This window comes from Eleutherodactylus coqui, chromosome 12 (genome assembly GCF_035609145.1).
Source record: "Eleutherodactylus coqui strain aEleCoq1 chromosome 12, aEleCoq1.hap1, whole genome shotgun sequence".
Lineage (NCBI taxonomy): Eukaryota > Metazoa > Chordata > Amphibia > Anura > Eleutherodactylidae > Eleutherodactylus > Eleutherodactylus coqui.
Genome location: NC_089848.1, coordinates 1,226,955 through 1,242,057, shown reverse-complemented (window position 1 = coordinate 1,242,057; position 15,103 = coordinate 1,226,955). Strand labels below are relative to the sequence as shown.

The following is a 15,103-nucleotide window of genomic DNA, read 5'->3' as shown; positions in this document are numbered from 1 at the left end:
CCTGGGTGGTATTATTACGGTGTTCGGCACCCTGGTGGTATTATTACGGTGTTATGTACCCTGGCTGGTATTATTACTGTGTTCGGCGCCCAGGGTGGTATTATTACTGTGTTCGGCGCCCTGGGTGGTATTATTACTGTGTTCGGCGCCCTGGGTGGTATTATTACTGTGTTCGGCGCCCTGGGTGGTATTATTACTGTGTTCGGCACCCTGGGTGGTATTATTACTGTGTTCTGCACCCTGGCTGGTATTATTACTGTGTTCGGCGCCCAGGGTGGTATTATTACTGTGTTCGGCGCCCTGGGTGGTATTATTACTGTGTTCGGCGCCCTGGGTGGTATTATTACTGTGTTCGGCGCCCTGGGTGGTATTATTACTGTGTCCCGCACCCTGGCTGGTATTATTACTGTGTTCGGCACCCTGGCTGGTATTATTACTGTGTTCGGCGCCCAGGGTGGTATTATTACTGTGTTCGGCGCCCTGGCTGGTATTTTTACTGTGGTCGGCGCCCTGGGTGGTATTATTACTGTGTTCCGCACCCTGGGTAGTATTATTACTGTGTTCGGCGCCCTGGGTAGTATTATTACTGTGTTCGGCGCCATGGCTGGTATTATTAGTGTGTTCTGCACATTGGGTGCTATTATTACTGTGTTTGGCGCCCAGGGTGGTATTATTACTGTGTTTGGCGCCCTGGCTGGTATTTTTACTGTGGTCGGCGCCCTGGGTGGTATTATTACTGTGTTCCGCACCCTGGCTGGTATTATTACTGTGTTCGGCACCCTGGCTGGTATTATTACTGTGTTCGGCGCCATGGCTGGTATTATTAGTGTGTTCTGCACATTGGGTGCTATTATTACTGTGTTCGGCGCCCAGGGTGGTATTATTACTGTGTTCGGCGCCCTGGGTGGTATTATTACTGTGTTCGGCGCCCTGGGTGGTATTATTACTGTGTTCGGCGCCCAGGGTGGTATTATTACTGTGTTCGGCGCCCTGGGTGGTATTATTACTGTGTTCGGCGCCCTGGTGGTATTATTACTGTGTCCCGCACCCTAGCTGGTATTATTACTGTGTTCGGCGCCCTGGCTGGTATTTTTACTGTGGTCGGCGCCCTGGGTGGTATTATTACTGTGTTCGGCGCCCTGGGTGGTATTATTACTGTGTTCGGCGTCCTGGGTGGTATTATTACTGTGTCCCGCACCCTGGCTGGTATTATTACTGTGTTCGGCGCCCTGGCTGGTATTATTACTGTGTTCGGCGCCCAGGGTGGTATTATTACTGTGTTCGGCGCCCTGGCTGGTATTTTTACTGTGGTCGGCGCCCTGGCTGGTATTATTACTGTGTTCCGCACCCTGGGTAGTATTATTACTGTGTTCGGCGCCCTGGGTAGTATTATTACTGTGTTCGGCGCCATGGCTGGTATTATTAGTGTGTTCTGCACATTGGGTGCTATTATTACTGTGTTCGGCGCCCAGGGTGGTATTATTACTGTGTTCGGCGCCCTGGCTGGTATTTTTACTGTGGTCGGCGCCCTGGGTGGTATTATTACTGTGTTCCGCACCCTGGCTGGTATTATTACTGTGTTCGGCACCCTGGGTAGTATTATTACTGTGTTCGGCGCCATGGCTGGTATTATTAGTGTGTTCTGCACATTGGGTGCTATTATTACTGTGTTCGGCGCCCAGGGTGGTATTATTACTGTGTTCGGCGCCCTGGGTGGTATTATTACTGTGTTCGGCGCCCTGGGTGGTATTATTACTGTGTTCGGCGCCCTGGGTGGTATTATTACTGTGTTCTGCACCCTGGCTGGTATTATTACTGTGTTCGGCGCCCAGGGTGGTATTATTACTGTGTTCGGCGCCCTGGGTGGTATTATTACTGTGTTCGGCGCCCTGGGTGGTATTATTACTGTGTTCGGCGCCCTGGGTGGTATTATTACTGTGTCCCGCACCCTGGCTGGTATTATTACTGTGTTCGGCACCCTGGCTGGTATTATTACTGTGTTCGGCGCCCAGGGTGGTATTATTACTGTGTTCGGCGCCCTGGCTGGTATTTTTACTGTGGTCGGCGCCCTGGGTGGTATTATTACTGTGTTCCGCACCCTGGGTAGTATTATTACTGTGTTCGGCGCCCTGGGTAGTATTATTACTGTGTTCGGCGCCATGGCTGGTATTATTAGTGTGTTCTGCACATTGGGTGCTATTATTACTGTGTTTGGCGCCCAGGGTGGTATTATTACTGTGTTTGGCGCCCTGGCTGGTATTTTTACTGTGGTCGGCGCCCTGGGTGGTATTATTACTGTGTTCCGCACCCTGGCTGGTATTATTACTGTGTTCGGCACCCTGGGTAGTATTATTACTGTGTTCGGCGCCATGGCTGGTATTATTAGTGTGTTCTGCACATTGGGTGCTATTATTACTGTGTTCGGCGCCCAGGGTGGTATTATTACTGTGTTCGGCGCCCTGGGTGGTATTATTACTGTGTTCGGCGCCCTGGGTGGTATTATTACTGTGTTCGGCGCCCAGGGTGGTATTATTACTGTGTTCGGCGCCCTGGGTGGTATTATTACTGTGTTCGGCGCCCTGGTGGTATTATTACTGTGTCCCGCACCCTAGCTGGTATTATTACTGTGTTCGGCGCCCTGGCTGGTATTTTTACTGTGGTCGGCGCCCTGGGTGGTATTATTACTGTGTTCGGCGCCCTGGGTGGTATTATTACTGTGTTCGGCGTCCTGGGTGGTATTATTACTGTGTCCCGCACCCTGGCTGGTATTATTACTGTGTTCGGCGCCCTGGCTGGTATTATTACTGTGTTCGGCGCCCAGGGTGGTATTATTACTGTGTTCGGCGCCCTGGCTGGTATTTTTACTGTGGTCGGCGCCCTGGCTGGTATTATTACTGTGTTCCGCACCCTGGGTAGTATTATTACTGTGTTCGGCGCCCTGGGTAGTATTATTACTGTGTTCGGCGCCATGGCTGGTATTATTAGTGTGTTCTGCACATTTGGTGCTATTATTACTGTGTTCGGCGCCCAGGGTGGTATTATTACTGTGTTCGGCGCCCTGGCTGGTATTTTTACTGTGGTCGGCGCCCTGGGTGGTATTATTACTGTGTTCCGCACCCTGGCTGGTATTATTACTGTGTTCGGCACCCTGGGTAGTATTATTACTGTGTTCGGCGCCATGGCTGGTATTATTAGTGTGTTCTGCACATTGGGTGCTATTATTACTGTGTTCGGCGCCCAGGGTGGTATTATTACTGTGTTCGGCGCCCTGGCTGGTATTATTACTGTGTTTGGCGCCCTGGTGGTATTATTACTGTGTTCGGCGCCCTGGGTGGTATTATTACTGTGTTCGGCGCCCTGGGTGGTATTATTACTGTGTTCGGCGCCCTGGGTGGTATTATTACTGTGTTCGGCGCCCTGGTGGTATTATTACTGTGTCCCGCACCCTGGCTGGTATTATTACTGTGTTCGGCGCCCTGGCTGGTATTATTACTGTCTTGGGCGCCCTGGCTGGTATTTTTACTGTGGTCGGCGCCCTGGGTGGTATTATTACTGTGTTCCGCACCCTGGGTAGTATTATTACTGTGTTGGGCGCCCTGGGTGGTATTATTACTGTGTTCCGCACCCTGGGTAGTAGTATTACTGTGTTCTGCGCCCTGGGTGGTATTATTACTGTGTTCGGTGCCCAGGGTGGTATTATTACTGTGTTCGGTGCCCTGGCGGTATTATTACTGTGTTCGGCGCCCTGGGTGGTATTATTACTGTGTTCGGCGCCCTGGGTGGTATTATTACTGTGTTCGGCGCTCTGGCTGGTATTATTACTGTGTTCGGCGCCCTGGCTGGTATTATTACTGTGTTCGGCGCCCTGGGTGGTATTATTACTGTGTTCGGCGCCCTGGGTGGTATTATTACTGTGTTCGGCGCCCTGGTGGTATTATTACTGTGTTGGGCGCCCTGGCTGGTATTATTACTGTGTTGGGCGCCCTGGTGGTATTATTACTGTGTTCGGCGCCCTGGGTGGTATTATTACTGTGTTCGGCGCCCTGGGTGGTATTATTACTGTGTTCCGCACCCTGGGTGGTATTATTACTGTGTCCCGCACCCTGGCTGGTATTATTACTGTGTTGGGCGCCCTGGTGGTATTATTACTGTGTTGGGCGCCCTGGCTGGTATTATTACTGTGTTCGGCGCCCTGGTGGTATTATTACTGTGTTGGGCGCCCTGGTGGTATTATTACTGTGTTGGGCGTCCTGGCTGGTATTATTACTGTGTTCGGCGCCCTGGTGGTATTATTACTGTGTTCGGCGCCCTGGCTGGTATTATTACTGTGTTCGGCGCCCTGGCTGGTATTATTACTGTGTTCGGCGCCCTGGGTGGTATTATTACTGTGTTGGGCGCCCTGGTGGTATTATTACTGTGTTCGGCGCCCTGGTGGTATTATTACTGTGTTGGGCGCCCTGGCTGGTATTATTACTGTGTTCGGCGCCCTGGCTGGTATTATTACTGTGTTCGGCGCCCTGGCTGGTATTATTACTGTGTTCGGCGCCCTGGCTGGTATTATTACTGTGTTCGGCGCCCTGGTGGTATTATTACTGTGTTGGGCGCCCTGGTGGTATTATTACTGTGTTGGGCGCCCTGGCTGGTATTATTACTGTGTTCGGCGCCCTGGTGGTATTATTACTGTGTTCGGCGCCCTGGCTGGTATTATTACTGTGTTCGGCGCCCTGGCTGGTATTATTACTGTGTTCGGCGCCCTGGGTGGTATTATTACTGTGTTCGGCGCCCTGGCTGGTATTATTACTGTGTTCGGCGCCCTGGGTGGTATTATTACTGTGTTCGGCGCCCTGGGTGGTATTATTACTGTGTTCGGCGTCCTGGCTGAGCCGCGGGTGAACGGCTAGTTGGTCTGCTGATGCTTTGTTTTCAGATCTAGTTATTTAGGGGACGTTTTTGCTAAGATGCACTTTTTTGAACATGAGGATAGAATAAGAGAGATAGAATACGGAGATCCGCGCCGACCGTCCGTACGGAGATCCGCTCCGACCGTCCGTACGGAGATCCCGGCCAACCGTCCGTACGGAGATCCCGGCCAACCGTCCGTACGGAGATCCCGGCCAACCGTCCGTACTTAGATCCACGCCGACCGTCCGTGCAGGTCTACGCTGCCCATTCTGAGGACATAGTAAGTTCTGGCAGACAGCCGGATTCCAGCAGCGAGTCTGTTATTTGTAATAGCTGCTGCGAAGCCACATACTGGTTGGTATCTCAGGTTTAGGCCTCCTTCCCACGAACGGATTTCCGCCGCGTAATTCGCGGCGAAAATCCGCTGCGTTGCCCGCAGCTATTAGGTTCTATTGAACCTAATAGCACAATGCTCACGATGCGTAATTCCACCGCGGAATTACGCACCGCGATTTCTCCCGTCCTCACCCGCAGCATGCTCTATTTTCTGCGGGTGAGGACGGGCTGTACGCACTGACGGCTTCCATTGCAGTCAATGGAAGCCGTCCATTCACGCTATCTCCCGCTGTAACCAGCGGGAGATAGCGTGAAAAAACGCTTTCCCGCCCACCGCCGAGCGTCATATGACGCCAAATGACGCGGTCCGGCCGCGTCACGTGACACGGCCGGCCGTGCACGTGACACGGCTGGTGACGCGAGGGCGGTGGGCGGTGACGGGCGGTGACGCGCGGCGGTGGGCGGGGAAGCGATTTCACGCTATCTCCCGCAGGTAAGTATAGGGGCTCTGGGGGGCGCCGTGACGGGCTTCGCAGCGGAATATTACGCTGCGGAGCCCGTCACGCTCGTGGGAAGGAGGCCTTAAGGTGGCTTCTGACGAGTCGATCCCGTAAGTTGCACCCCCTCCGAAAGGTGATTAGTGGCGACGAGGGTAGTAAGTCACTAATGTCCTCGTTGTCTTTTAGGATGTCCCAAAAACTGCTCAAAATCCCTCTGACTGCAGAGGACCCAGTGCCGTAGGTTCCAATAGTCCTGGTAAGGTTATTGTTTTCTTTTCCACGAGATTGCAATAACTCACTAGCTGCGTAGTTGTAGGCCTCAGAGATTATAGTCTCTGGGTAACCTCTTTGTATGAACCTAGATGATAATTTATTCGCTTCTGCTGCAAATTCACTTTCTGAAGAACAATTTCGGCGAATGCGCAGATATTGACCTTTTGGGATCCCTCTGCGAAGCGGATATGGGTGATAACTATCCCAGGTCAAAAGGGAGTTTGTTGCCATAGACTTGCGAAATGTAGTTGTAGATAAGGTACCATCTTGTTCTTTGGAAATTCTTAGATCGAGAAAAGGAATTGTTTTCTCGTCACATTCAGCTGTAAAATGTAAGTTGAGATTATTGATGTTTAATTTCTCTACAAAATTACCGAAGTTGTTTTTCGTACCTGACCAGAGGATAAAGATACCATCTATGTATCTTGCCCATAAGATGATGTTGTTGGTAAATAGATGATTTTCCTCGGTGAAGACGTGTCTCTCCTCCCACCAGCCCAGGAGCAAGTTGGCATAGGATGGGGCACATGGTGTCCCCATCGCGGTGCCCCTGAGCTGGTGGAAGAAGACACCCTGGAAAAGGAAGTAGTTATGGGTAAGAATAAACCCTAGTAGTTCTTGAACAAACTGATTATGTTCGTAGTACTGGTGGCCTTTCTGATTCAAGAAATATTCAGTAGCTCTCAAGCCCAAATGGTGAGGAATGGAACTATAGAGGCTCTCGACATCCATGTATGACCTATGTATGTTTCCTGATTACTGTATTGTCAGTGTCTTCTATGTGAGTGAATATGATGTGTATTGCAGAGCTGCAGCACTGAATGGGTTACTGTCTGGGTTATGTCTGGAAAATGTACTTTGTTGTATGTCATGTGATATATATATATATGTGTGTGTGTGTTCGCAAGGTGCATGAGAGGGTCTGTCTTTCTAGCAGTGACCGCAAGGGAAGCCTGTCTGCACATGGACACCTTCAGTCTGTGTGTAGGTAAGATGGAAGAAGCTGAGCGGATGGTGTGTGTCCTGCGTCCCTTCTACTCAGACCCCATCACTAAGGAGCAAGAGAAGAGCCGCTAGTCTGTCAGAGCCGCCGTGCAGCGCTGAGTGCATGTTCTAGCCCGTGAGTGTGTCCCGTAGAGAGTGAGAAGAAGAGTCGCTGGGAGCAGAGACCCGCAGATAACTGGGCCTGTGAATCCTTCTGTCCTCCTGTGATTCCTCCCGGTCCCACCATAAGTCCTCCGGCACCAGTGTCCTCACGGGAGATGGAAAACAGTCCATAATAATTTACAAGTTTGTTCAAGTTCTTCAAGTAAACGGCTTTACCGCCCGTTCCCTGTTCAGCCTTTAAAAGTTACCTCTGTGTGTGTGGACTCTTTATTACGTCTTCTGGAATTCACCGCAGAGGCCGGAGTGGTGGCGTCACCCGTGACAAAGACTAAGGTAAATCGCAGTTGGGTTACCCCCATTTATAGCCTGTCCTCGGCCCCTTGGATAGATCCCTAGTTACCCTCCGGGTGGAAGATGATAGAGCCCCGTGACAAGGCCCAAACTCTACCCCGCTGTCTCCTAGCCCAGGCCCACTCCTTGGACGATGCACACCTCACAAGGAATTGGGAAAGTCGACTACAGTCTGCGGACGTCTCTGACAGCATTACATTGTTCTACGGCGGGAAATAACTTACTTTGCTGAAATACCACCTTGTAGACGTGTAAACAGAAGCAACGGGGTTCATACCGTATCCTAAGGCACAAAATCCTGAAGAGTGGACTTGACTGATTCTGGACAATGCCGCCTCATCTAACAGGCCTCACGCAGTTTAGTTTCATCATGGGGTTATTAGAGGCTGCTGGCGGTCTTGGACCCCCATCACACAAATCTAGTCTGTACAAAAGTACCTTTAGGCTTTTTAATCAGAGCTACTCAAGGCTGGTGGGTGAAAACTCCTTCCAAAGTGACGCTAGAGGTCCCACCAGGCTGCAGGCGTGCTTCAGATAATGTATATATCTATCGGGGCAAATTTCACGTTTCTATGACACCGGAAAGTGAAAAAATTACATTCCGCACGTAAAATTTCGATGCCAATTCTTTTGCGCATAGAATTGAATAATCGAGTTGGGACCCATTAGCTTTTTCCTATTTATGACATAATCAATGCTCATGCCAAATTTCACGTTTCTATGACATTGGGAAGTGAGAGAATTAGATTCCGTACGTAAAATTTGGACGCTAATTCTTTTGCGCATAGAATTGAATAATCGAGTTGGAACCCAATTACTTTTCCTATTTTGGAGATAATCTATGCTTGTGCCAAATGTCATGTTTCTACGACATCGGGAAGTTGGAGAACTTTTGGCGAGTCAGTGAGTGAGTGAGTGAGTGAGTCAGTGAGTGAATGAGTGAGTCAGTCAGTGAGTCAGTGAGGGCTATATATATAGATAATCGGCGCCGATACAATGTTATCTTATATCAGTGAATGTATGTCACTCAGCTCTGCTATTATCCACATGACAGACTAACACTTGGAACAGTTTTTACAGAACTTTAATATTGATGACCTCTCAATGGATTGGCCCATCCATATCACATCAGTGGGGGTTTGACTCCCGGCACCCCCACTGATCAGCGGATTAAGGGGGTCACGGTACTACGGTCTCTTCATTGTTTACACGACACCCTGCTGGACACTTCCCAGCGGCTTTACTGAATATTACAGCTTACTGCAGGCTCATTCAAGTGAAGAGGACTGAGCTGCAATACCAGACACAACCACTATCAAATGTACAGCACTGTGGCTGGTACACAACAAAGAGGCCGTGGCACTTAGTCCGCATATTAAAGGTCACTATATAGGATATGTCATCAAGGATATATAATGATAGCAACAGGTGAAAAGGAAGCAACACGAAGATAAAGTGCGCATAATCCAAAAATATACAATACGAACAAAAAACATCTACATTAAAAACAAATCATGTGATTCCTAAGTAACATATGATGTAACACGGGGCACGCAGACATAAAAGAATCAGCCCAAGAATTAGCAGACAGGAGAATAAACGACAAATCACTGCATAATAAACACATCCAACGCTGCTCGGGAGGAGAAACACGAAGTCTCTGAATACATATATATACACATCGGGGCTGCTGTAGAGCAAGGTATGTAGAGGGAAAGAATTGTGGCCTGGGACAGAGCTTGTCCAGCTGTAGACTATCCTTAGAACCTCAGCGGGGGTCTACCATCCGGGACCCCCTCTGATCAGCTGCTCTGATGTGCTGGTTTATGCAGGCAGCTCCTCTCCCCCCGCAGAGGCCGGTTGTGGTATTACATCTTCATTTCAATAGGAATGTTGCCTGTAAAACCAAGTCTGGCCACTACAGTAGGAACAGCACTGCATGCGGAAATTGGCTCAATGTAAGAGAGAACTAACCTAGCTGACTGGTGGGGGTCCTTGGCAGCAGACCCCAATGATCTACTATTAATTGGACAACCTTAAGGCCTCATAGCCACGGATGGATTTGATTTGCTGAATCTGCAATTGGCACCCGCGCAGGAGATCCACTGTACTAGTCGCCCATAGGAAAGCATGGAGTTTCCTCGGCTCCACACACATGTGGACTTGATTTGCGGATTCCGCGTGCAGAAAATAGATCACAGCATGCTCCATTTTACCACGGATTCCGCGCGGACAGGGGCCACTGATCTCTGTGAGAACGAGCGATCCGCAATTCAATTACAGATGCATTGTGGATTTGTAGGCAGATACCAAGCGGGGGGGGGGGGGGGGCACTTTGGGCTTGCGATTTTTTTCTGTGCAGACAATCCGCTGTACATCCGCACGGAAAAATGATCGAAACCGCGATCGCCGGCAAGCACTGAAAAATCATTTCCGCACTGACTTGCCGGTCTTCCGCTGCGGAAATCCGTGTGTGCCGTGTGCATGGGGCCTAACAAGGTCAGACTATTGGGGGAGGGGGAGTCACAGCGAGCACAACCCCGGAGGAAGCTGCTATCAGCACGGGTACACGCGACTAAGGCGGTGTCCCCACGGGGAATCTCCCAGTGCCAGTTCTGTCCAATTCCAAGCCAACTCGCATGGAAATAGAAGCCATCATTCTCTTGCAGCGTCAGTCTGCGTCTTCAGGCGGGAATAGTAGATGCACCCTGCACTGTCCGAGACGCTCAGACGCGACCTGCCACTGGCCGAGTACGGCCTGATCACCGGCGTGAGAGGAGGGGTTAGGTGGCCACACCTACCTCGTATCTGTTGCCACTCGTAGAAGCCGTTCTGAAGACCTCCTCGTAGTCAGCACCGGCGGCCACATTCCCCAGGCTTCCCTCACTCTGCAGAGAAACACAAAGTTACTGCTTCACTTCAGCGTCTTCTGTTCAATACGAACTACAACAGTAACATTATACGGCTGAGGCCGGGCTGGAATTGCGTATTACGCGCGAGATGCACGTGTGTATGGTACGCCGCAATTCGTGGACAAATACACAGATTTATGCAGCTTCGCTCACACTGCGTGTATGCACTGTGTATTACGCCAGCGCATAATAGAACGCTGCATGTTCTACGTACGCACACGGAGCCCATTGTCCTCTATGGGTGCGCAATCATCGCGGTCAGGCGCAGTTACATCGTATACAGTGCGGGAAAGTTAAACAAAAACAGTCAGACTGCCATATGGGGCGATGGGCCGGCGCACTGCCAGCTCCATGGCGCTATAGGCTGCAGTCACACCTGCCTTGGGCCTCGGTTCAGGGTTTCCGTCTCTCTGCTTGGTTTTCAGAGGGGCGAATCTGATCCGTTCTTTCCCCAATTAAAGTCTTCCGTTCTGTCAGGTTTCCAATTTTTTTGAACAGAAAAATAGTGCCGTCTGCAGCGTTCTTATTCTATTCCCAAAAACTAAATCTGACTGAAAGCAAACAGAAGGCCGGCGTGGGGGAGCAGCTTACATGCTGGCGCTCATAGCGATCATGATCGGTCACCACTGGCTCCCAGCGATGCATTCGGGAGCTACCAATGGATTGCCTTGACAACCGCAGGCCTAATCAAGGTATCGCTGAGACCGCAACGACCCACATCGTGAGAGGTTAGAATAAACTGGATGAAAACAATTGTTTGTACCTCAAAATGTTATAAAATAATAACCGCTAAACACGATCGACAAACAATAAGGTTATGGAGGTAAACAGGCGGCAACACAAAACAACACAAAGCGACAGAAAACAACACAAAGCGACACAAAGAACACAAAACACAAAACAACACAAAACACAAAACAACACAAAGCAACACAAAGCGACACAAAACACAAAGCAACACAAAACAACACAAAACACAAAGCAACACAAAGCGACACAAAACAACATAAAACAACACAAAGCAACACAAAACAACACAAAAACACAAAGCAACACAAAACAACACAAAGCAACACAAAACAACATAAAGCAACACAAAGCAACACAAAACAACACAAAAACACAAAGCAACACAAAACACAAAGCAACACAAAACAACACAAAGCAACACAAAACAACACAAAAACACAAAGCAACACAAAACAACACAAAACAACACAAAGCAACACAAAACAACACAAAACAACACAAAGCAACACAAAGCAACACAAAACAACACAAAGCAACACAAAACAACACAAAGCAACACAAAACAACACAAAAACACAAAGCAACACAAAACACAAAGCAACACAAAACAACACAAAGCAACACAAAACAACACAAAGCGACACAAAGCGACACAAAGCGACACAAAACGACACAAAGCGACACAAAACGACACAAAGCGACACAAAACGACACAAAGCAACACAAAACGACACAAAGCGACACAAAACGACACAAAGCGACACAAAGCGACACAAAACGACACAAAGCGACACAAAGCGACACAAAACGACACAAAGCGACACAAAACGACACAAAGCGACACAAAACGACACAAAGCGACACAAAACGACACAAAGCAACACAAAACAACATAAAACAACACAAAGCAACACAAAGCGACACAAAATGACACAAAGCAACATAAAATAACACAAAACAACACAAAGCAACACAAAACGACACAAAGCGACACAAAACGACACAAAGCGACACAAAGCGACACAAAACGACACAAAGCAACACAAAACGACACAAAGCGACACAAAACGACACAAAACGACACAAAGCAACACAAAGCAACACAAAGCAACACAAAACAACATAAAACAACACAAAGCAACACAAAGCGACACAAAACGACACAAAGCAACACAAAACAACACAAAGCAACACAAAACACAAAGCAACACAAAACATAAAACAACACAAAGCAACACAAAACGACACAAAGCGACACAAAACAACACAAAGCAACACAAAACAACACAAAAACACAAAGCAACACAAAACAACACAAAGCAACACAAAACAACATAAAGCAACACAAAGCAACACAAGACAACACAAAAACACAAAGCAACACAAAACAACACAAAGCAACACAAAACAACACAAAGCAACACAAAACAACACAAAACAACACAAAGCAACACAAAGCAACATAAAACAACACAAAGCAACACAAAACAACACAAAAACACAAAGCAACACAAAACACAAAGCAACACAAAACAACACAAAGCAACACAAAACAACACAAAGCAACACAAAGCGACACAAAGCGACACAAAGCGACACAAAACGACACAAAGCGACACAAAACGACACAAAGCGACACAAAGCGACACAAAACAACACAAAACGACACATAGCGACACAAAGCGACACAAAACGACACAAAGCGACACAAAGCGACACAAAACGACACAAAGCGACACAAAGCGACACAAAACGACACAAAGCAACACAAAACAACATAAAACAACACAAAGCAACACAAAGCGACACAAAATGACACAAAGCAACATAAAACAACACAAAACAACACAAAGCAACACAAAACGACACAAAGCGACACAAAGCAACACAAAACGACACAAAGCAACACAAAACGACACAAAGCGACACAAAACGACACAAAGCAACACAAAACAACATAAAACAACACAAAGCAACACAAAGCGACACAAAACGACACAAAGCAACACAAAACAACACAAAACAACACAAAGCAACACAAAACATAAAACAACACAAAGCAACACAAAACGACACAAAGCGACACAAAACAACACAAAGCAACACAAAACGACACAAAACAACACAAAGCAACACAAAACACAAAGCAACACAAAACATAAAACAACACAAAGCAACACAAAACGACACAAAGCGACACAAAACAACACAAAACAACACAAAACGACACAAAGCGACACAAAACGACACAAAGCGACACAAAACAACACAAAGCAACACAAAACAACACAAAGCAACACAAAGGACACAAAACAACACAAAGCGACACAAAGCGACACAAAGCGACACAAAGCGACACAAAGCAACACAAAACAACACAAAGCGACACAAAGCGACACAAAACGACACAAAACGACACAAAGCAACACAAAGCGACACAAAACGACACAAAGCGACACAAAGCGACACAAAGCGACACAAAGCGACACAAAGCAACACAAAACAACACAAAGCGACACAAAACGACACAAAGCAACACAAAACGACACAAAGCAACACAAAACACAAAGCAACACAAAACAACCGAAAACAACACAAAGCAACACAAAACAACACAAAGCGACACAAAGCGACACAAAGCGACACAAAGCGACACAAAACAACACAAAGCGACACAAAGCGACACAAAGCGACACAAAACGACACAAAGCGACACAAAACGACACAAAGCGACACAAAACAACACAAAGCAACACAAAGCGACACAAAACAACACAAAGCGACACAAAACGACACAAAACAACACAAAGCGACACAAAGCGACACAAAGCGACACAAAACAACACAAAGCAACACAAAACAACACATAGCAACACAAAACAACACAAAGCAACACAAAGCAACACAAAACAACACAAAACAACACAAAGCAACACAAAGCGACACAAAGCGACACAAAGCGACACAAAGCGACACAAAACGACACAAAGCAACACAAAACAACACAAAGCAACACAAAACAACACAAAGCAACACAAAGCGACACAAAACGACACAAAGCAACACAAAACACAAAGCAACACAAAACAACACAAAACAACACAAAGTGACACAAAGCAACACAAAGCGACACAAAGCAACACAAAACAACACAAAACAACATAAAGCGACACAAAGCGACACAAAACGACACAAAACGACACAAAGTGACACAAAGCAACACAAAACAACACAAAGCGACACAAAGCGACACAAAGTGACACAAAACGACACAAAGCGACACAAAGCAACACAAAACAACACAAAGCAACACAAAACAACACAAAGCAACACAAAGCAACACAAAACAACACAAAGCGACACAAAACAACACAAAGCAACACAAACCAACACAAAGCAACACAAAGCGACACAAAACAACACAAAGCGACACAAAACAACACAAAGCAACACAAAGCGACACAAAACAACACAAAGCAACACAAAGCAACACAAAGCAACACAAAGCGACACAAAACAACACAAAGCAACACAAAGCGACACAAAACAACACAAAACAACACAAAACAACATAAAACAACACAAAACAACATAAAGCGACACAAAGCGACACAAAACGACACAAAACGACACAAAGTGACACAAAGCAACACAAAGCGACACAAAACAACACAAAACAACACAAAGCAACACAAAACAACACAAAGCAACACAAAACTACACAAAACAACACAAAGCAACACAAAACAACACAAAGCGACACAAAACAACACAAAGCAACACAAAGCAACACAAAACAACACAAAACAACACAAAGCAACACAAAACAACACAAAACGACACAAAACAACACAAAGCAACACAAAGCGACACAAAACAACACAAAACAACACAAAACAACACAAAGCGACACAAAGCGACACAAAGCGACACAAAGCGACACAAAACAACACAAAGCAACACAAAGCGACA

The 15,103-nt window shown here is 47.3% G+C and overlaps 1 protein-coding gene across 3 annotated transcripts in view; it reads right to left on the bottom strand.

The window, feature by feature from the left end:
• Positions 1–15,103, bottom strand: part of COBL (cordon-bleu WH2 repeat protein) — a 305,079-nt gene that overhangs the window by 126,857 nt on the left and 163,119 nt on the right. For all 3 annotated transcript variants that reach the window (XM_066584546.1, XM_066584547.1, XM_066584545.1), the window contains one exon: positions 10,271–10,357. In XM_066584546.1, coding sequence (XP_066440643.1) covers positions 10,271–10,357 — 87 coding nt within the window. The remainder of the gene's footprint in view (positions 1–10,270; positions 10,358–15,103) is intronic.